The sequence below is a fragment of the Scomber japonicus genome, chromosome 7, assembly GCF_027409825.1.
Source record: "Scomber japonicus isolate fScoJap1 chromosome 7, fScoJap1.pri, whole genome shotgun sequence".
In the NCBI taxonomy this organism is placed as follows: domain Eukaryota; kingdom Metazoa; phylum Chordata; class Actinopteri; order Scombriformes; family Scombridae; genus Scomber; species Scomber japonicus.
In genome coordinates, this window is record NC_070584.1 from 17120592 (window position 1) to 17142851 (window position 22260).

The 22260-nt window shown below is 41.0% G+C and overlaps 1 protein-coding gene across 1 annotated transcript in view; it reads left to right on the plus strand.

Moving 5' to 3' along the window:
- LOC128361316 (unconventional myosin-IXb) overlaps window positions 1-22260 on the plus strand; it is a 59828-nt gene that overhangs the window by 31907 nt on the left and 5661 nt on the right. The window contains exons 5-34 of the mRNA XM_053321726.1: window positions 1060-1154; window positions 4366-4428; window positions 5833-5932; window positions 7567-7667; window positions 8029-8158; window positions 8268-8357; window positions 8594-8710; window positions 8844-8978; window positions 11060-11181; window positions 11283-11424; window positions 11571-11766; window positions 12345-12420; window positions 12973-13065; window positions 15563-15602; window positions 15824-15946; window positions 16057-16137; window positions 16326-16436; window positions 16887-17012; window positions 17144-17293; window positions 17411-17559; window positions 17770-18972; window positions 19115-19190; window positions 19331-19446; window positions 20115-20230; window positions 20724-20917; window positions 21031-21138; window positions 21248-21418; window positions 21519-21560; window positions 21673-21784; window positions 21882-21955. Of these exons, the coding sequence (XP_053177701.1) occupies window positions 1060-1154; window positions 4366-4428; window positions 5833-5932; window positions 7567-7667; window positions 8029-8158; window positions 8268-8357; window positions 8594-8710; window positions 8844-8978; window positions 11060-11181; window positions 11283-11424; window positions 11571-11766; window positions 12345-12420; window positions 12973-13065; window positions 15563-15602; window positions 15824-15946; window positions 16057-16137; window positions 16326-16436; window positions 16887-17012; window positions 17144-17293; window positions 17411-17559; window positions 17770-18972; window positions 19115-19190; window positions 19331-19446; window positions 20115-20230; window positions 20724-20917; window positions 21031-21138; window positions 21248-21418; window positions 21519-21560; window positions 21673-21784; window positions 21882-21955 (4452 nt within the window). The remainder of the gene's footprint in view (window positions 1-1059; window positions 1155-4365; window positions 4429-5832; window positions 5933-7566; window positions 7668-8028; window positions 8159-8267; window positions 8358-8593; window positions 8711-8843; window positions 8979-11059; window positions 11182-11282; window positions 11425-11570; window positions 11767-12344; window positions 12421-12972; window positions 13066-15562; window positions 15603-15823; window positions 15947-16056; window positions 16138-16325; window positions 16437-16886; window positions 17013-17143; window positions 17294-17410; window positions 17560-17769; window positions 18973-19114; window positions 19191-19330; window positions 19447-20114; window positions 20231-20723; window positions 20918-21030; window positions 21139-21247; window positions 21419-21518; window positions 21561-21672; window positions 21785-21881; window positions 21956-22260) is intronic.

The following is a 22260-nucleotide window of genomic DNA, read 5'->3' on the forward strand; positions in this document are numbered from 1 at the left end:
CTCCTATTTAACATGCACTGAGTCAACTTCCCCTGTGGTGGCCTTTTGTTGCGTTTCTGTTTGTATCTGTCTATCTGTAACCATGTGAGCATGTGCATCATGCAGAAAAGAGAAAAAAAAATAAGAGTGCTCTTCTGTTACCGTATCAGTGAAGAAAAAGGGGGCCCCTTAGTGAGGCCTGGTAGCTGGGCTGTATGTGCCCATGGCTGAGTTAGCAGTAGCCTGAGGCCTGGAGAGACACACTGGTCCTCTCTGACAGTGCTCTGCTGAACGGCTGCCCCAGTCTCATTTATCATCAGTGACCTATGCTCTCTCGCTCTTTTTCTACTCTCTCACACACACACTTAGAACTACAGACTGAATAAGAGAAGGAGGGAAAAGGTCTTGCAGGACGAAAAGGAGAGAAAGAGATGGATGGGAGGAGAGTGAGAAGAGGGCAAAAGGGGACAACGAGTTACAGATGCTTGCCCCAACTTATACACATACACACACACACACACACACACACACACACACACACACACACACACAACAACAACAACACAATCCTACCCCCTTCTGCAGTCTCAGCTGCTGTTTAAAAACAAGATTTAACCCTTGGACTGTAGACTTTCTTTGTTGTCATGGTGATTTGTTGTTGTTGACTTCAGTTAGAGTAGATGTGCTGTAAACTAATTTTGTTTTTGCACCCAGTCGCACCTCCATATAAGGTTTGAAACTCATCTAAACAGTTCAGAATCAAGTTTCAAAACATCAACAGTGAACTGGAAGAGATTTTAAGATTGTGGGGCAGTAATGGTGTCTTTGACTCAAACAGCTTGCAGTAAAGTTTTCATCTCGTCTTCCTCTCTGCGGTTGAACTTTTGTTGTTTGTCACATCTGAATCAGTTACTAAAAAGTGAGACATAACCACAGTTGCATTGCTTATTTTAGGGCGTTCCTAATATGATGATGCTTTTTGGTATTTTTCCAAAGATGCATGAATGTCTTGTTTTTGATTTATTTCCCTTACACTTATCCTTGTATTTTTCATCCTCTCTTCTCTTTTGTCTCTTCCAGGCCTTCGGAAATGCCAAGACAGCCCACAACAACAACTCTAGCCGCTTTGGTAAATTCATCCAGGTTAATTACCTGGAGAGTGGAGTGGTTCGAGGGTGAGTAATTAACACCAGATGCATGGCTTTATACAGTCTTTGCCACCCACCTCTCTCAATAAGGCCTCACACAAAGTTGTCACGTTGTCTTTATTTTCATTGCAAGACCATACAAGGACATTTCAATGATTGTTGTTCTGTTCTGGATCCTCTTCTTGTAGCTTATCATTGGGGTATTTTGCCTCCCTTTAACCTAATATCTTCCTCTTTACTGGTTTAGAGCTGGTCAGGTGGTTCCTCCTCCTGTGGTGTGTGTGTGTGTGTGTGTGTGTGTGTGTGTGCGTGTGCGTGTGTGTGTGTGTGTGTGTGTTGCTGACAGTTTCAACCACTAGCATGTCCTTCCTTTTTCTTAGCAGTCAGACTCTGGTTAGAAGCTGCATCAAATTCTGGTCAGCTGTTCTACTTCCTCATTTCCTCACGAGGAGAAGGGAACAGCCGCTCAACACAGCGTCTTATAAATGACGTTACATGGCGTCATTTGTACAAGAGTCAAAAGCTGAAGGGCTGTAGAGAATATTTACACTGAGGCCTAACAGGATGAGAACTGAACATGAATGCTATGTATAAAAGTGTCCTGTGCTGAAAACAAAATTTGATTTCAAACATGCAAATGCTTGTGGCGACAGCTGCTGAATTCACAGTAAGTGGGCATCCCCAACCTGATTATCCCCTAATGGCACTAGGTCTCATCATGCTCTATTGAATTGCGTACCCTGAGAAGGGTCTGTAATCCGATAAGGAGAGTTGGTTTTAGTTGGATGAGGCTTTTTTTTCTGTGCAACAAGATGAACCCTCTTAGATGAGGAAATGCTGAAAACTCTAATATACTCACCTACCACCACCATAAGTGCTGGTGTAGCCTTCTGCTTCCTTTCAGTAAAGTATTGGACTCAGAGGACCATCACAGCTCTGCTCTGTAAACGTAACAAAGGCTGCCTGTCTATCTCTCCATCTCCAGTGGCAGCCATTCAAACAGTCAATAGAGGAGATTAACAAAGGGAGGGCTGCTGTTCGGCTCTGCTCTGACTAACTGACAGACGGGATCTTTTTTATTCTCTCTCCCTCACTGTGGCTCTATGTCCATCTAATCCTTCCTCACTGGGATCTGAGTGAGATGAAGCAGAGTGATGAAAAGAAACACACACTTTAGTGGAGATGTGAGGTGGTGTGTGAGCACAAACATGTACAGTATGTACATGTATGTTTGTTTTGTAATAATGGAACAGTGTGTGCGTCTGCGTTCATGCGTTGTTAGGTTCTTGTTGACAGATATATAGGCAGTATGTCATTCGTCTCCTGTGTGCTTTGCTGTTCACATTCCTTCTGACAGGGATTGTTCTCAATTAGATTAGCTCTTACAGGCACACAAAAACTCTTTATCACCTTTTAGGGAGCCATTAAATTCACATTGGTGGCCCTTTATATTCATGTATCATCCATCCTCATGAACCAAATTCAGTAACTGCTCCTGAAATGTACTGGACTCATTTACAACAAGTTCAGCAGGAGACTTCTCACACAAGGCGGTTGTATTCATAGACGTATCAAAAGCTTTTCATTCAGCTGACGCTTGTACAATATGCCTACAACTGGTTCTAGAAGTATTTATCAGATAGACGTGTGTGTGTGTGTCTGTGTGTGTGTGTGTGTGTGTGTGTGTGTGTGTGTGTGTGTGTGTGTGTGTGTGTGCTCGTGTGGGTATGGGCTAATATGAATTCCTGTCAGTTTCTGAGGGTGTGCCAGAAGAATCCATTTTGGGCTCTATCTGATCAAACCATCATATACACATTTACACATATACAGCTACAACTTGTATTTAAAATTAACTTCATCCTTTTTTAATCATGGCCGTGACAGCTAGCAAGCACCTAACCCTAACCCTAACCCTAACCCTGCCCTTACATTTTTTATATCCATACTAGTCCATTTTTAGCCCTTTCCTAGAAGTTGCAGTGCGTCAACATTTCACTTTTTTTTCACAGACTTCTCTGAAAGACAGAAAGGGAAAAGAGAACATTTAGTTTCTGATATATTGAGCAGATATATTTGCTTGACTCGGTTATTTGGTCTGTAGCGGTGGCAGCAGTTTTAGCAGATGGACACAACTATGTTTCTCCCAGGACAGCTCTATTCTTAGTGTGTCATGAGGACTGGCGTCAGTGTTGTTTTAGCCTGGTTATAGAAAAATCAACACTGACTTATAAAGTCTGAAAGACCACTTTACAACCTTGGCTTTGTCTTGTGTATAAATACCACTGCTTTTCAAATTGCATATCTCACAACTGCAGTGGTCTGAAAGCATACCTATACTTTTTTCTGGAGCTCCTGCAGTAGTCTTCCTAGTCTCTTCTGTCACACTCTCACTGATATATCAGTCATCTGATATTATCAGCAGATATCGGACAGATATAACGATATCATTGTATACATATATCTATATCTATATCTATAAATATAGATATAGATATATGTTGCATATGTGTGTGTGTATGTATGTGTATATATATATATATATATATATATATATATATATATATATATATAGAGGAAGCATTGTATGTGTTTTTTTAAAATGTATTTATTATTTATTAAATTCCCAGTGAAGTTTACTGTTTCACTGCACTGATATCATTTTAAACAATAAAGTTTATTGTTAAACTGTAAAATATCCTCCTTTATTTATTTTTATATACATATATATGTATATGTATATGTATTCTGTATTTATGAGATTGTATTATTACCAGATTTTTTACGGCCTAATATCAGTATTGGCCTCAAAAAACCAGTACTATTCAGGCTCTACTCTTAGTTGTCTTGTGTGTGTGTGTGTGTGTGTGTGTGTGTGTGTGTGTGTGTGTGTGTGTGTGTGTGTGTGTGTGTGTGTGTGTGTGTGTGTGTGTGTGTGTGTGTGTGTGTGTGTGTGTGTGTGTGTGTGTGTGTTGCTATGTAGTGTGTGATGTGCTACAACATCCATTTGACTTTATCTTATGCTTAGTTTACTCTTTGATTGTTCTGACCATCTGCCCTCACTTTCCCTCCTGTTTCTCCCCTCATCTTTTATTACCAGTCAACTTTCACTTATGACCTGAAAACACACACATAGTCTGACAGAAACACACACGCATGGACCCACACAGCTGAGTGACCTTTAGTGTTAAGTGATTCATGCTTATTGTTATTCTTCTTCCTCTTTCTGTCCTCTTTGTAGGGCTGTGGTGGAGAAGTATCTCCTGGAGAAGTCTCGTCTGGTCTCCAGGGAGAAGAACGAGAGGTGAGGAGGGACAGGCAGGGTCTTGACCCTTCACCCACTAAGACCATCATGGGGCCCTCTGTATAAACATGAGGAGTTTCCCCCAGGAGCCTCTGATGGTTGGATATGAAGTTCAACTGAAGGATTCAGCCTTTAGCCTTTGTTTTAATCATCTTAATGGCTGTTTATCTACATGTCTTAATATTAGTAGCATTTCAAATGTGACCTTTGTCAAATAATAATTGTTATCCACCGATTTAATTGTGGACGTACAGTGTGTACAGTAGGCAGAACTCACATGTAGCAGCAAAGGATCATATAAAAAACAAACAATTGGGTTTTTTTTGTAAAGCAACGTACATGGTATGGTTTTACCTAATCTTATTTGACCTAAATTCATGTTTGTGTGAGTTAAGAAGTAACTATTGCTATACAAACAAATGGAAAAGAAAAGAATCCTGTCAGTTTTGAGAGAGATGACCTCTTTCACTGTCACTGAATCTTCCTTCACGTCATACAAGCCTTTGTTACTCACTGAGTAGTTACTCACTACACAGCAGACTACTGATCTGTTGGGACTTGTCTTACTAATATGCAAACAAATATTTGGGGTTGGTAATTAATAAATACAGTCAGAGTACTTGGGAAGTGAACACATCAGTTAGTGAAACCACCAAAAATAGACTTTTGATTGTAGGTACAGCAAAGCCTTGGTCATGAGGAGGTGATGATCTAACTGAAAGGCTTTGTCATGATCTAGCTTCCTTTTATGATTCATGGGTTTTAGTCTGTAAAACCATGACCTTTCAGCTCAGCTGAAGTGGGTGATGCCTTGTATTAAAACATACTGTAGCTATTGTAATGAGGAAGAGAGTTCCTCATTCAGGTTTCCTGCCCAGATTTTCACAGCTAATGTTGGAAAATAATCCCTTTCCGCCCTATAACCTTCAGACTATTACCAGCCTGTACAGTTCACTGATCACCCAGCCTACAGTTGCTGCTGACAGCACATCTTGCCTGTCTGGTCAGGGAGTGAGTCTACTGTATGATGTCATTGTTTCTTAGTGATAAGTGTGGAAACTCATTACTCCTGTGTGCTTTTACAACAAAGCTCTGCGCCTATCTAGCTACCTACTCATTGATAGCATGAGTGGAAAATTGATATCAACATCACTGAGCTTCAGACATTTTCTCCTTTCTATTAGCTTTTTACAATGTGTTGACTCAAGTTTTATCACCAAAACTACCCCTAATTTGTCACCATAAACACACTCATATCCACTCATAACTGCTCACCAGATAATGAAAAAACTTAACAATGGATGCAAATAAGAATTAATCTGTGCCAGTGAACTATATTCTGTCCATCTAAAGAGAACTTTATGTAAGAATAACCATGAACAAAATGTGTGTGCTGTTTTCCAGGAACTACCACGTTTTTTACTATCTGTTGTTGGGAGCTTCAGATGGGGAGAGGAAGGAATTTAAGTTGCTGCCACCTGAAGAATACTTCTACCTCAAGCAGGTAAAGTACTCCTGTTGTTGTGTATGTAATTTTGACCTAGTGTAATATGCACCATTACATCTATCTAAACACCCCCTCAGCCCTTTTTTAAAATTTGGTTGCACACGGTTATTACTGTTATTTTAATAAACTCCTGGTGTACTTACAAACTTTCCAATGCATCAATTTATGAGTAAAGACCCTATTTATACTATTGTAGAAGTTTGATAACAATCCAGGCATTATTAGTGGGGTAATTTATGAGATACACTTTTGGATCAATTAGCGCCTGTACTAAGCAATTCGGCTGATGGCTCTAACTCCACCAATTTGCAACCAAATTTTAAAAAAGGGCTTAGGGGGTGTTTAGATAAACGTAATGGTGCATATGACGCTAGGTCAAAATTACGCCGAACCATCGCTTTAATTCACTATGAGTAAACCTGGTATTCATGAAGTCTGAAGCTGTTGAATCTGTGTAGCTTCATCTCAATAGATTTCCTGTTCTGAAACAAAAATCAGAAAATGAAAAACAGGGCTTTTTTAAATTATCAGTGTTTGTAACAATGTTTTAAAAATGGAAAAGGAGCCATTTTCCATTTAATTTTGTAATCAAAGAACAATTTTGTGGATCTGTGGTTATGTGACGACATTGATTCTATTCAATCAACATTTCCAAAACCTCTGTGTTCTGTTACCATGTAGGCCAGCCTAGAAGGTTTTTATTTCTTGCAACCGGCTAAATTCACTAGGCATATTTTCAACCAAATAATCAATAACAGCCTGTGCATTGCCAGACCTATTTCACACTTCTATTAGTGTAACAGTGGAAGAAAACTGTTGGAACATATGGAATTTTAAGCCAACAATGCAAAGCCATCAATCATTTTTTTTGTAATCGGTAGGTAGAGTCCTAGTGTTATAGCTTTGATCATTCAATTGGCCACAGGATTAGGCTGCTGTTGACAGATTAATGGATGTGATATATTATCAGAGGATGTACAATTATTTTGCAACCAATTCATGTTGAAGTTGGAAATGTTTAGAGTTTGAGAAATGACATGGACGTGGATAGACTAAATTTGATGAAATACTCAGGAGATTACCCTGCGTACTGTTGTCTTACACTTATTCTGCGTGGGTCATTGCTTATTCATAGACCGGACACAGCCTATGTGTAATGTTGTAGCTGTTGGTAATGATGAAGGGTTACAGTTAATATTAACTCAAGATAAGGAAGGGGGTTCCTTATCTTAAAAAAATGTGCTAATGAAAAAACTGAAGTTTAAGCCTTTTTCTATAAATTCTATTTTGTGTCAGAAATGCTTTAATATCCTTTTTTTCCCCTTCAAATATTTGAAAACTGTTTAAACAAAAAAGCATTTTTCATTTTCGGATTTTTGGTTCAGAATAGGAAATCAATTGAGACGAATGGATTCTGTTGTATAGCCTTCTGTATACACACAGCTTCCAGCTGCACATGTGTGCTGCATGTTAATGAAGCTTTCTTTGTTCTCTCCCTCATCTTTTATTCCCCTCTTTTCATCCATCTATTTTCCTCACCTTTTTTAGGAGGGAAGAGGGGGGTAATATTTGCTCTTTGGCTCTTGTTTACTCAACTTCATTAACACCTAACTATCTCTCTTTCTTTACAGCAAAACTTTAAGATAGAAGATGAGGAGGATCTGCATCATGAATTCGAAAGGCTTCAGCAGGCAATGGAGATGGTTGGCTTCCTTCCAGCCACCAAGAAACAGTGAGTGCATCAGTGATCACTTCTTGTGTAGCGTGTATACTTTAAAAGAAGAATCTTCCAGACGTGTTGAAGGAATTGTTTTGAAAGGAAATGCAAACAGAAGAAATACACCCTCAAGCAATTTTCCCCTCTGTCCTGGAAGTCTTTTGATTTGCGGATTGAGTCACATTATTAACAATATAAATGACTACAAAGAGACTTTTAAGAGCACAAACAGCAAAATAATAGCTGCATGCAATTCACTAATGTAGCAGTTAATGAGAGACAGCGTTTTTGCAATCATCAAACATAAACAGATGATAAGATTGAAGAACAGCATGTGTTGCATTGTTCCTGCATGTGTTCTATGACTGTGTTGCAGGATCTTTTCTGTGCTTTCGGCCATCCTGTATCTGGGCAACGTGACCTACAGGAGGAAGTCAACAGGCCGAGATGAAGGGTTAGATGTTGGGCCGCCGGAGGTCCTGGCCACTCTCTCTGACCTGCTAAAGGTAACTATAATGTTTCTATCTGTTTTATGCTTCAACAACAGCTGTACTACACTGTGTCTGCCTCATCATGTGTGACCTTCAACATTAATGTGCATGTGCTGTCTCTCAGGTCAAAGAGGAGTTGCTGGTTGAAGCACTGACCAAAAGGAAAACAGTGACAGTCAATGACAAGCTGATCCTCCCCTACAGCCAACCTGAGGTAGACATTAGTCATGCAGCCATCTCTGCAGCCTCTCATTTCTATAGCAGTGTTCAACTGTACAGTGTTTCTGTTTCTTCCTTTGTATCTACATCTACAAATGTTTTGGCTGCCATCAGTTTTATTCTGTTCGTTTCCTGTTCATCTATGTAACTCCTAGCATATACATGTGTCTGTAGCACACCGTAAAACTATCTCTCATCATCCTCTTCTCTGTCTCCTTCCTTTCACATCAGGCTATCACAGCCAGAGATTCCATGGCTAAGTCTCTGTACAGCGCCTTGTTTGACTGGATCGTTCTACGTATCAATCACGCACTGCTAAACAAGAAAGACATGGAGGAATCTGTCCCAGTGAGATACAGACACTCACTCACACCCACACAAAAATATTTACACACATACACAACAGTGGTTGGTTATTTTTATCTATTCTCCTTCCTGCTCCTCATAGTGCTCAGTAGGTGTTCATGGTCTTGTTTTTCAGTGCTTGTCCATTGGTGTCCTGGACATTTTTGGCTTTGAAGACTTTGAGACCAACAGCTTTGAACAGTTCTGCATCAACTACGCAAATGAGCAGCTGCAGTATTATTTCAACCATCACATCTTCAATCTGGAGCAGGTGAGCAGTGCTCTTTAGTTTTTATTCCCCCAAATTATTTAACACGACACACACAGAGTAACACACTGCCAGAATATGTACCGTAAAAAAACAGGGTATAACCGGTGTGTCCTATTCACCAGTAAAATGCAGGCACAGGCTGGATCTGGATATGATTATAGGTTTGTAAAAGGCCGTCCACACTAAGAACAATAACTATAACTACTATAATGATAACGATGTGAGCGTCCACACTTATCAACTATAATGTCCTATAAACAGCTGTATTAGGCACACGCGCACGCTCCAGCTGTGTCTGCAGCTAATGAAAAATAGATAGTCTATTGATGACCTGTTACAGCTGTGTGTTGTACGGAAAAATAAGAAATAAAATCAGGCAGGTTCACGGGCGGGTGATTCAATGTGTTTCAGTATTGACAGACCAAACTTACCCGACTGACGGCAGCAGATGTTGGAGTGCGAAAGTGCACAGATGAGCAGCTTCTATTGAGCTGTGGCAGCAACACACCATATGAGCATAGATATGAAGAATAAAAGATTCACTAACTTTGTTGTTATTCCATTGAAATTAAATCAATTTGTGTATGTATTCAGAATTTACTTGTCATTTTTAAATAGGTTAAGGTTAAATAATTCAGGTTAAAAGATCCACAGTGGGATTTGTCAACTTTCCAGTTTGATTTCATTTCTTTCTTTAATATAATTTTATTTTTTCTGTTTTCTGGTTAAACAACATGACAGTCACACCTTAACAACATAACCATCACAAATATAACAGACAGATCTATCACAACTATTCAGACAACAGTGACAGTATCATCTCTGGCAGTTAAAATAATATTAACTAAAAATAATAAAGATAAAATAAGTATTAATATTAGTAAAGAAAAATAAATAAAATTGGTTAGAAGGAGAAGGGGGAAATAATCATAATAATAATGAGTAAGGATTATCGGGCTGATGGTGGGGTGGGAGTGATCCCTGTGGCGTTAAGGGAGGAGAAGTGGGAAATAAATGGCTCCCAGATTAACAGAAATTGATCTTGTTTTGCTCTCAGATATATTTTCTTTTCAAGGTGAATGCAACTAATCAGATCACATACCCACTTAATATGTGTAGATGGGTGACTGGATTTCCAATTTAAGAGAATCAACCTTCTAGCTATTAGAGTACAGAAAGCAAGGGCATTCCTCCGAAGGTTTGAGAGATAGGGGGTCTTTGAGGAAAGACCAAAAAGTGCAATTACTAAGCCCAGTGCTATTGACAAGGAGCTAAAGATAGATTTCCAGAAAACAAATAGCCTTGGACAGAGCCAGAATATATGCAGTAGTGAGCAAAGGGGGTCTATGTCTGTTTTAATCTTCGCTCATCTAACTTTAGTTCAATATATGCAGTGTATAAATCGAAATTGGATGAGACCTTGACGGGCACATATAGAAGATGAATGGATTCTGCATAAGGCTTCTTCCCAGTCTTCATCCCTAAATGTATGGCCTAAGTCCCCCTCCCGAAATTGTCTGGTTGTGGTAGTGGATGAGGGAGAAAGACTTGCAATATAATAATAAAAAGCAGACTCAGCTCCCTTTTTGTTGACATTGATTTCTAAAATGGTATCAAGGTGTGTTTGAGGGGGGACTTTAGGGAACTGTGGTGAATTTTTCCTGACAAAATCACGAATTTGTAAGTATCTAAAAAGATGGGTTTTGGGAAGGCTAAACTTTAAAGATAACTGAGAGAAGGAAGCAAAGGTCTCATCTATATACAAGACTTACTTAAATGTTTTAATTCCTTTTCCAAACCAGAGACTAAAGGCTTTATCACTTAGTAATGGGGGGGAATGCCGAATTTCTGTTGCAGGGAGAAGAGAGTGGAAATTAGTCCAAAATGGGATCTGAATTGTTTCCAGATGCCCAAAGACTGATTAACTATTGGGTTATAATTTGGGTGTTTAGGTGTCAAAGGTCATAGGGGAGCAGAGTAAAGCTGGGATGAAGGTTTACAGGAAGTTTCTTCTAGCTGTACCCATATTGGTTGATTTAATTTCTAATGAGCTTGTTCATGCTCTGTGCTGCCACGTGCAGGAGGAGTACCAAGCAGAGGGAATCACCTGGCACAACATCGACTACATAGACAATGTGGGCTGTATCCATCTCATCAGCAAGAAGCCCACTGGCCTGCTCTACCTGCTGGATGAGGAGAGCAAGTAAGAACAACAGCAGACATTTCACAGCATCAATTCATCTTTTCAAGCTGTCAATTTATCTGACACATATTTTTCTTCTCCTCTTTCTGCCTGTGCTCCAGCTTTCCCCATGCCACAGATGAGACATTGTTGGCCAAATTCAAGCAGCAACACAGGGGAAACAAATACTTTGTGCCCACACCAGTCATGGAGCCTGCCTTCGTCATTCGACACTTTGCTGGGAAAGTCAAATATCAAGTCAAGGTAAGAAGGAGGGTGCACAGGGAAGACGACCAGTAACATGATAACTATAAGAATTACACTGAGTTACACTCAAACATGTCCTTCACCTCTTGTTTGTGTGTTTGTGGGGCCATTTGTAATGTTATTGATATGTTTGACCTCTCCAGGATTTCCGTGAGAAAAACACAGACCACATGCGTCCAGACATTGTGGCGTTGTTGCGGAGCAGCGACAGCGCTTATGTTCGGCAGCTCATTGGCATGGACCCTGTGGCAATGTTTCGCTGGGGCATCCTGCGCGCTACCATTAGAGGCATCGCAGCTTTCAACGAGGCTGGTCGCTCCTGGGCCGCCAAGAGTTCAGGTACGTTATCAGTGTAATGCTGTCAGTCCACTCTCAGTGAAATAATCCTTGACGATACATTTTACCATGCATAGGGTATATTGAATATTGAACATTTTAAGCATATCTGATTGGCTGAATTCGTTTTTTAAAACTGGTATTGACACAACACAGAGTTACAAACAGAAGTGCAGATTTTTTCACTTCAGTTGTAGAGATTTACTCTCCAACAGAAAAGTGACCTATTAGACCTCTTGAGCTGTATACACTACAACTTTAGAGGACTGCAGTTTCTCTGTTCTGTTATTAGCCTCTCAGGTCAGTGCATAGAGAAGTATGGAAGTCAGAAACGTGACGCTTTAGGAGATTTTGACATTCTCCCTGCAGTTCTCAATCCTCCAGACTATTTTGGTGCTCTCAGACGTAGCCCATTGACGTAGGAGCTTTTTTATGTGGATTAACAAGATTAAATAAAGACCAAAACAACAAAAACTGCTGCAGTCATGTGACTATGACTAGTCTCTATTCTAGTAGAAAGCATACTGATTCATGTGTCGTTTCACTTGTTAACGTGTATTAAATGTGTTTTTTTGCTTTAGGTGTTGTCCGTCCGATCTCCAGAACTCCTTTAGGAGAGCTTCAACGGTCCAATGCCCCAATAGAAAGAATGTACAAGTAAGAACATCTATAATTGATATGAAACCATGAAACTTGTGTCATTTTGTTGTTTTTTTCTAACTGTCAGATCTTTTTCCTCTGGAGGTATCTTATCTGCCATAGCACCTGTGGACGTGGAAGCAGAGTGTTGGTGCTCTTTACTTTGTGGTTAATAACTGTGTTGTGTTGCACTTTCATGAAAACACAGACTGAATATTTCAAACAGAATCAACACAATATTCAGACTTCATGAAGCTGCAACCTTTCCTCCTCTTATAAACTACACAAGAACATCTGTTTGATGTTCCTTGTTGAAGGAAGTGTTTGAAGTGGTTTTTGCACTGTGCACCTCCACATTTTACCCTGTGCTACTGAATGAGTTGAGGAGGGGCAATGTCAGACACCTAAACTCTTCTCAGAGTTACTACCTTATTGGAACTGAATTTATAAACACCCTGTCAGACGAATCCTCCTTCACCTCATCTCAGTCACACACATTTTCTGTCCCTTCCTACACCTTTTGGTGACCCTAGTGTGTGCGGTTCTCTCCTCTCCCTCTCCCCTCCACAGACGAGCCTCTATGCTCGATTTCTACTTTGATCACTCAGAAGAGCGCCCTCTAGAGGCCTTTGAAGACATCTTTGCTAGCTATGAGAGTAAGAAGTAAGTGAGTTGGTGGACAGGAGTAACGAATGAAGACATGAGGCCAAGCAGGAAGGAAATATGTTTAGTTTTGGGTAATAGATAAGACTGGTTTGCTCCATTCTTTGAGTCCCATACGAAGAAATCTGATCTTTTTTTTTAGGTTTGTGGTATAGTTGAATTCAAATCAACAAAATTAGTGTACTTTTTCAAATACTTTTCAGCCCCCAAAATGTTGCAATGTCTGCTTCTTCAAATACAAAAATAGTGAAGTGTTTCCTAAGAGGAGGTTTAATACACCAAAGTACAGCAAAGTTGCCCTTTACTTTGCATTCCCTCTCTTCCCTCGCTGTAATCTCCATCATTTTCTGTAGCTGTGATAATCTCTCTCTCTCCTCACGTTTATTATTCTTGCGATAGAGCACAGGAAGGTGTTTGTACTGGCCTACTCTGATTAGCCACCCGGATTACTTACATCAACCGTGCAGCGCTGGAAGCACACACGTATTCATAAACGTACAGAGGCCCCTAGTCAAATAGACAAAGAGAATTGGGTGAAATTTCTCAGAATGGAACCAAACCATGAAGAGTATTTTTGGACCATTGAGCCCTCTAAACTTAACCCTCTACCTCCTGTTTTCAGATCTGAAATGACTGAGTTTGGCTTTTTATTGTGTTTTATTAAACACAAAGTAGTTGCACCTTTTAAGCACATAGTTAAAATGATTAAATCATCCAGTCCCTTCCAGATCTGCAATCACAGAGACGTAGAGGTTGGTTTCAGTGCGACTCATTTATTTGCTGCCCATTCCTTCACTGCTTCACCTCTGTTTTCATGGTCAAATGTGGTAAGTACAGAAAAGTATTGCATGGACTAGCCTTGAGACACAGAAACGTCTCCTTATTAACCTCACCACACCCAGTCTACAGTGTAAAACCAGCCTTAATGAAAGGAACCATGAATCCAACAGACTCACTAGTAACAACTTACAGTCACACAGCCAGTAACAGCCCCAGCATGGAAACAGATGGCCAACCAAACCAAACGCCAGCTCAGCTCTGCATGTTAACTGTCACACTGGCAGGGAAATGGGTGTGAATACTCCACCAAGTCCTAGTCTTTCTTTGTGTGTGTGTGTGTGTGTCTGTGTGTGTCTGTGTGTGTCTGTGTGTCTGTGTGTCTGTGTGTGTGTGTGTGTGTGTGTGTGTATGTGTGTGTCTTTTTCTGTACTTACAAGGGATATGGCAGCATGGTTGGGTGGTCTAGTGTGTCTTGTGGTTTCCATGTATATAAACATGAACAGTAGGAGAATAGATTTTTGTGGGTTATTCGTCATGGATGAGCAAGGTCTGAAAGCTGAAGTTCCTCTTGATATCAGACCCCCAACTATCCTGCAGTGTGTGTGTTCCTGTCTCGGGTAACTGTGGCGGTGTTTTCTTCCAAGGTGTCCTAACAATGGTGTTCTATCAAACCCTACTTTACGTTTTTTTTTTTCTCCTTCCTTCCTCCTTTTGTCGTTTTCTTCCAATCTTTCTGATGTTTTTCCCCTCCCTTCTCCTGCTCCCAAACTCCCACTTCTCCTTCCCTCTCTACACTTTGTTTGTGTGTATGTGTGGTGTGATCAGAGACATGCATGCACAGATCATCAGCTCCATTAAGAACTTGCAGCTGGATGGTGAGGACCCTCGCAAGCTGCTGCAGTCCTGGGGTCGCCTCCGTTTCCCTCGACACGTCCTCCAGTGAGTCTGCAGACAGACCTGGTGTCAATCTTTCTCCAGGCAGCTCAGGCAGAACATGCTCTTGTTAAAGCTTTGTTTTTCTTTTCCCCCGAGTACAATGTAGACTAGTTCAACATAAACTGACATGGATAGTTATAACTGTCTCAGTTACAGCCACTTCCCTCAATGGATCATGTGATCTAATTCAATAAAAACATTGAACACACTCCTGCCTCATCAGCAGACATCACCTTATTAGATCTGTTTGTAGATCTAGATTCCTTAAAGGCTAAAGCTCAAATGCCTTGAATACTTTAATTTACTGCAGCATGAATATCATCAGAAGGCTGTGCAGGCATGTGAGGTCTTTTGGCGCATCTTCCGAAAATATGCCCAGTGGCCTTGCAGCATGTTAGACATTATAGCAGTCTGACACTGACCATGAACGTACATTTTGGCCACATTTAAGTAGCGATGGTAGCAAGCGAGCATGTCTGTCTGTGTATGGTGAGTCTCTAGATTTTACATCCCATCACGTGCAGTAAACTCCCCCATCCACCTCCTGCTGCTGCCCGTCATCCTTCTCCTCTCATTCACTCCAGCATTGCCTCCGCCTGTCACTCATCCTGTCTTCCAGGTGCAACACTTGATTTCGTCGCTGAGTGCATGAAGAAATCACCTGCCCATACTAACCTGGCTTCAAACACTCCATCCACTACTCCATTCATCCTCCTGCTACACTGCGCAAACACTTCAGTCCTTTAACTCACTCTGTATTTTATTTCTCCTTTTTACACAGGAAAAACAAGAGCGTCAAACAGAGGCAGCTCATCCCTAAGGTAAACCTGAGTGTAAAGACCTCAGCATATACATATACATAAGCCACAGAATCCTGCCGTTGTATGTTGTTATAGCTTGTTGTAATTGTAATGTGATTTTTAAAATTAATTCTGCAGTTGTTGGTTTTTGTGCCTGCATTATTTCATTAGTATTTCAATGATATTAATAATGAAAACAAGTGACATGAAGTTGTGGTGTTAACTGTACTGTCACTGTGCAGAATTTGATAGATTCTCGGTCTCTGAAGTTCATTGTGAGCTTGACACTGCACGATCGCACTACCAAATCGCTGCTCCATCTGCACAAGAAGAAGAAACCCCCCAGCATCAGTGCCCAGTTCCAGGTAATATCACCTGCTACAGTATACACACTATACAGCCGTTTTAAGACAAACACACCCTCCAGCAACAATTCCAAACACTCAGAAAACCCATCTCCTTGTTTTCATTATAGACCTCTCTGACCAAACTCTTGGAAACTCTGAACAGAGCAGAGCCTTTCTTCATTCGGTGCATCCGCTCCAATGCCGAGAAGGTAAAACTTTGTCATTCTGAGTAATTTGTCCTTTAACATCTACACTTTGAGTCCCTGTTTTCAATTATGTTTTTTGGCCAAATGGGCCATGAAAAGATACTTTCTTTTTCTGCTCAAAAGTTAAGATTTTGAAAACGCACTTCTCTTACATAACCAGATATGCATCTTGTATCTTTGTACATGAGCAGAAGGAGATGTATCTGGATGAGGCCTTGGTGGTTCAACAGCTTTGTTATACAGGAATGCTGGAAACTGTTCGCATCAGGAGGTCAGGCTACGGAGCCAAGTACACATTCCAGGTACTAAAAAGTTTCTCCTGATTTAGGAAAATCTACGTCATAATCACACAACAATATATTCCTCACACCTATTATACCAGGTGCCAAACCTTTGCTCTTAGCCAGGTAACATTTTGATGTTGAATAGATGGTGATGCAATGGCCTGCAACAATACTGCACACATGAAGCCAGTGTCAAAATATGATCTAAGGCAATCCCATGGTCACTCATAGATGCTGTCTGCGTCTATTTTTAGAATCTGCACAGAAATATATCCTTGAAACACAAATCTGTTGAAATTTTTACTATGCCATAATGCTAAAATATTGTCAAAAATTAGATCACTGTAGATAAAATAGTTATTGTTTTATATTGGGCATTAGGTTTTGACATTCTCAAACTCATAAGTCTTCTCTTGAACAGTCCATTCATTTCCTATTTTTATAACATTTCTTGTCTTGTTTCTGCAGGAGTTTTTAGAGCATTTCAGGGCTTTGCTGCCAAAGAACTCAACTGCCTCCAGGGAGGACATCTTAGCTCTGCTTGAAAAGAAGATGGGCCTGGACCCCACCACATACCAGATAGGCAAAACTAAGGTACTATATTAAACTCCTGTCAGTGCTCAGTGCATCTTACAAACCTAATTAATGTCTGCATTTGTGTCTGTTCACTGTGTAAGATTTAGAACGCCTGTGCATGTAAAATCTGCTTTGTTCTCTCTGTTCAGGTGTTCTTGAAAGAGCTGCAGCGACAGCATCTGCAGGACTCGCTGCACAAAGATGTAATGCGTAAGATCATCTTTCTTCAGCGCTGGTTCAGAGGTCGCCTGCAGAGGAAAGAGTTTCTGGACATGAAACAGGCTGCCATCTTGATCCAGGTAAACACAGATGAAACATATCTTTTTCTGGTAGTCATGTCAGTATATACATCTTATTTGTCATGTTGTTTTTAAAATTCATAAGAGACTTATACTATAATATGTCCTTCCTCTTAGCGTCAATGGCGCAGGTACTGGAAGCAACGGGCTGCCACTGTAATCCAGGCTGCTTGGAGAGGCCACAGACAGAGATCAGAGTTCCACCGCCAAAGACAAGGTGCCACTAAAATACAAGCCCTGGTCAGAGGCCACTCAGCACGCAGGAGGTAAGAACACAGAGGCTGTTTGTGTCTCTACAGTTGGTTTTCTAAGACAGCCTATCAAATGTCCAGTTAGAATAAGTGAGCTCTGGACACTGGTGGATTCTCCAATAACATTTAAAAACATGTACTTTCCCATTATAGATAGTTGTGTGTAAACATTTTAAACACATTACAACACATTGTACAATTGTATTTCTATTTTGGGTATTTCAGGGTCAACTCCATACGTGAGGAGAAACAGAAAAAGGAGGACGAGGCAAAAGAAGCTCAGAGGAGGCTAGAAGAAGAAGAAAGAAGGAGAATTGAAGAGGAGGAGGAAGCAAGGAGGAGGATGGAAGAAGAAGAAGTAAGAAGAAAGGCAGAAGAGGAGGAGGCAAGGAGGAGAGCAGAGGAGGAGGAGGCCGCCAGGAAAGCACAGGAAGCTATGGCTGAAGCAGCAGCAGAGAAACAGAGAGACGAAGAAGAGAAAAGACGAGCAACAGAACCTCAAACAAGAGAGGATCCGGATATAGAGCTGGTCACAGAGGAGATGCTGGATGACAACCTTCCAGTCCAAGAGAGAGGAGAGGAGGACAGAGAGATCACAGAAAGCTCACATCCAGACGAGGAACAGGGCAAGGACGATGAGGATGATGATGAATCGCTTGAAGCAGATGAAGAGTGTGGATCTCCTACTTCTGATTTAGAGAACAACGGTTCCCAGACTGGGGCTGGACCTCAGCTGCACGAGAAAGAAGAGGACGATTCGGAGAACCAAACACTAGAAAAGTCAAATACAAAATCTCGTCTGCCCTCCGATGGGGCCGACTCAGATGCACTTACAACCATATCCCCAGGTCAGCAGGTGGATAAACAGGCTCCCGGCACTACCTCCACAACTCCCCATGCTGACCAGAAGAGAGCACAACCCCCAGTTAAGGGCCAGACATCCAGGAGCCAGGAGAAGAGGGAGCAGAGGAGACGAAGAGGGCTAGAGCACAACCAGAGAGAGAGTGAACGAGCTGCCTCGACCACCTCCTCCTCCTCCTCAGATGTTAGCAAGGAGCAAACGTCCCCACCGAAGAGCAAAAGCCAGGAGTCAAAGCTAAAAGAACGGGCGGACAGCAAGGAGCTTGACCAGTACACCTTTGTGGCCTGGAAAATGAAGGACGACAAAGGAGGAAAGAAGGAGGCCAAAACTTCTCCTCCCTCTGCTGGCCCTGTTCGTCCATCCACATTATCCTTGCAGCCTGCCGACTCTGTGCCCGAGAGAAACGGCCTAGGAGAGGGCACCGGAGCAGTAAACCTGCAGCGCCGGCCTGGTGCAATAAAGGAGAAGCCAGAGAAGTGGAGAGGCATGAAGAGTGATGGACACCCGTCTGAAAACAGCCCTCCTCCACCTCACAGCAGAGAGGAAAGGAGGACAAAACACTCACTGTACGTCCATCTGCCCTCATGTTAAACTGCATATAATACCTGTTATTTCTCCAATAAACACTAGTTCTCAGTTCTAACACATATATATCTATACATAAATTAATTTGTTGTCATCTATATTTCTTCATCTGTTCATCTGCAGGAGTGAGACAGCCTCCTCATCAGTTGACAGTTTGTCTCCAGGCTCTGAGGGTGCTGGTGCTGTTTCATCCAGAGAGGTATTTTAAGTCCTATTTTAACTGGTATAATTCCCTATATAAGCTTTGGAAGGTTAAAAATCCACATCACAAAATTATTTCTTTTTTTTTTTTTTTTTTACTAAACACAGCTAGTGTAATCTTCTTTTGCTGTTTTGCAGACGACTTCACACCCAGAAAGCCACAGTGAGTCCTCCAAGGGAAGCTCCCTCCGAAGAAGACACCATGATGGTTCTGGTTACCAAGAACCCCCCCCAATCCCATCCACACCAGACAAGTACTGTTCTTCACTGATCTGATCTAGAGAAACATGATCCAGTGATGTGATTCAGCAGGGTTGTTATCATCATGAAAAAATTTATCAAATGTCAACATGTATCAATATGTCGGCTGATACAATTGTTTGAAAAGGAAATGGAAATCTGCATTCGCTGTAAATCCCTCTGATTCATCTTAGTCCATTACAATGTCTGCTTGAGTCAGACTGTTCATGGGAAAGCTCTTTGTCTTGTGTAATCAACCGATCCCGAGTTCCTTACGAGGCCTTGGCACGTCACAGACGGAAATTCCTCACAGCCATACTAATAAATTTAACTAACTAATACAGTACATTTACTCAGAATGGATTTATAGGTCAAAACTGGATGTTTATCTGGAGTTTTGTCGGACTTAGGCACTGGCTGGATTGTTTTGTTTTTAATTTGTGTTGTTGCTATGGTGACAGTGCTGGAGCGGAGCTTGAATATGTGGCACTTTAAGAAGCAGGCAGCCTATGAATAATTTGGTCTTCATAGTTACAAACAAGATATCCTTAAGAAGTAACAACACAGAACATGTCAGAAACACAACTAACTGTAATCTGCTTATAGAAAGCTTTTAGACTTCCTTTTCTACACAAGGCTTATGGATTTTATTTAGAACTTCTTCTCTTTATGGTTCCTATAGGCCAAGTGGTTTCTTCAGCAAGATTTTGAAAAAACGACCCAAGGAGGCCCACACCCCAGACAACGGAGACCTGACACTCTCTCAGGTTCTCAGTGATAAGTCAGCAGGAGGAGAAGGTAAATAATACACTGGTTTTATGTCATCTCATGGAGAGGAGATTAACTCCATTGCTTTAATTTGACTGTTTTTTTGGGGGGGGTGCCACTTGCCTAAACCTGGTAAAAATACTATTTTTAATAGATTATAAAACTGATTATATTTTATCACCAAGAAAAATTGCATTATTTTCAGATGTTATTGTTTTATTACCCAGCTTTAACTGCGCTGCAGCTGCTGGACTGCTGCAGTCGCGCCTCATGAAGTAAGACGTGAAAATAAAACACAGGTGTATTATCATTATTATTCATAGGCCTCAACTAATACTACTGCTTGCTTTTTGAGAAAATACGGACCCGTGCAGGATCATTCTGTAGATCCCGCATCAGAGGTTTGAATTCAGTTTGAGAAAGAGCCAGAAAGGAAGTTTATGTTTCATTAATTCCCCTTTTCCTCATTTATTCGATTGTACTTTGTGATGATGAATATTCAAATATCCTCCCTCCATTTCAGCCTCATCGTCTGGACACCAATCTCGACCTTCCTCCCAGTCCCACGGGGACCGCGCTGGAAAAGGTTTAAGCCGTAACCCCACCATTAAAATCAGTCGTGCCACTCGGGTCTCTGAGCAGTGGAATGCCTCGCTTGATCGGGAGATCACCAACGCCAATGAACTGCGGCAGCTTGATGAGTTTCTGGGCAACCAGGTAAATGAAAGGAGTCAAAATTTTACTTATTACAGGAAATCATTTTAGCTGATTAATACAAAGTGACTCTTCTACAGGATAATATTGTTTTGTCTATGTGTGTTTGTCTTTAGGTCAATGATTTCCGCTCCAGAGGGAAGTCGCTGTCAGATGCAGAGGGCATCTTTGTATCAGCCACCATGCAGTTCAGAGACACTATCAAAGCCATGTATTCTGTCCCAGTAAGTCTGTCTACAGGCACATAAACCCACATACTACATATTTATCAAAGTGATTCCTCGCATCCTCTCCTCTTAATCATCTTCTCTCCTATCCTCTTTATTTTACCAGAAACCCACCATCGGCTACAAAGGTCTGATGACAGGCTACCAGAACCAAGTGATCCGCCTGGCGGGAGACAAACAGAAAGGAGAGGTCAAACTTGTGACCAACCTGTTCCAGTCGGTGCTGGATGGCTTCATCAGAGGAGAGATAAAGAAGGCGGAGGCTGAGCCTGCAAAGGTGAAACATTATAAGGATGCTCTCACCTTGATTTTTTGTCATTCACTAGTTAGTCCATAAAAAATCATGCATCCATGCTTGTGTCTTGTCTCAATTTCAGCCTCCTAAAGCAAGAAAGAAGAGGCGGAAAAAAGATAAAAGTGTAAGTATACAGGGTTGATATGATACTTTGAATTCAACCTTATTTTTTGTCTACAGTAATCATGTTAATTCAATATGAATTATGATTTCTAACTAAGTTACTGTCTTGTTAGATGGAGAGTCCCCTGGATCATGTTTTCACCCACTATCAGGTCAATATCATGCAATCATGTGACCAGTGTATGTCTTATATCTGGGGCATGGAGAAGGCCTACATGTGCAGCTGTGAGTTACCAAACCAACAAAAATGTTATATTCAAATAATTGAAATAAAAATGTTTTCGTGCACTGACTTGTAAATTGTTTTAATGTCGTCTTACAGATTGTAAAATGGTGTGCCACAAGAAGTGTATCTGCAAGATAGTGACGGACTGCTCCACCTTCTGTGCCAAAAAGGTGTGTGATTTAATTATAGCTATGATACATGAGGGTTTGGAGTGAGGCTGGGCTTTATATAATACAGAGAGTCCTTTAAAAGCCAGCATCTGTTCCTCACCAGACAATATTTGTGGTTTCTGTCATGTGTCTTCCTAAAAAACGGCAACATGATATTTAAAGTTTTCTGTTCAAACACTTTCGTAACTATTACTGTACTAGCTGGTAAGCTCATGGAAGCTAGATACCAGTTTTGCATATATGAAGAGAAAACATTAGTATCACAATTGAGCTTTTCAGAAAGACTGATTCAGGAAACCCATTAT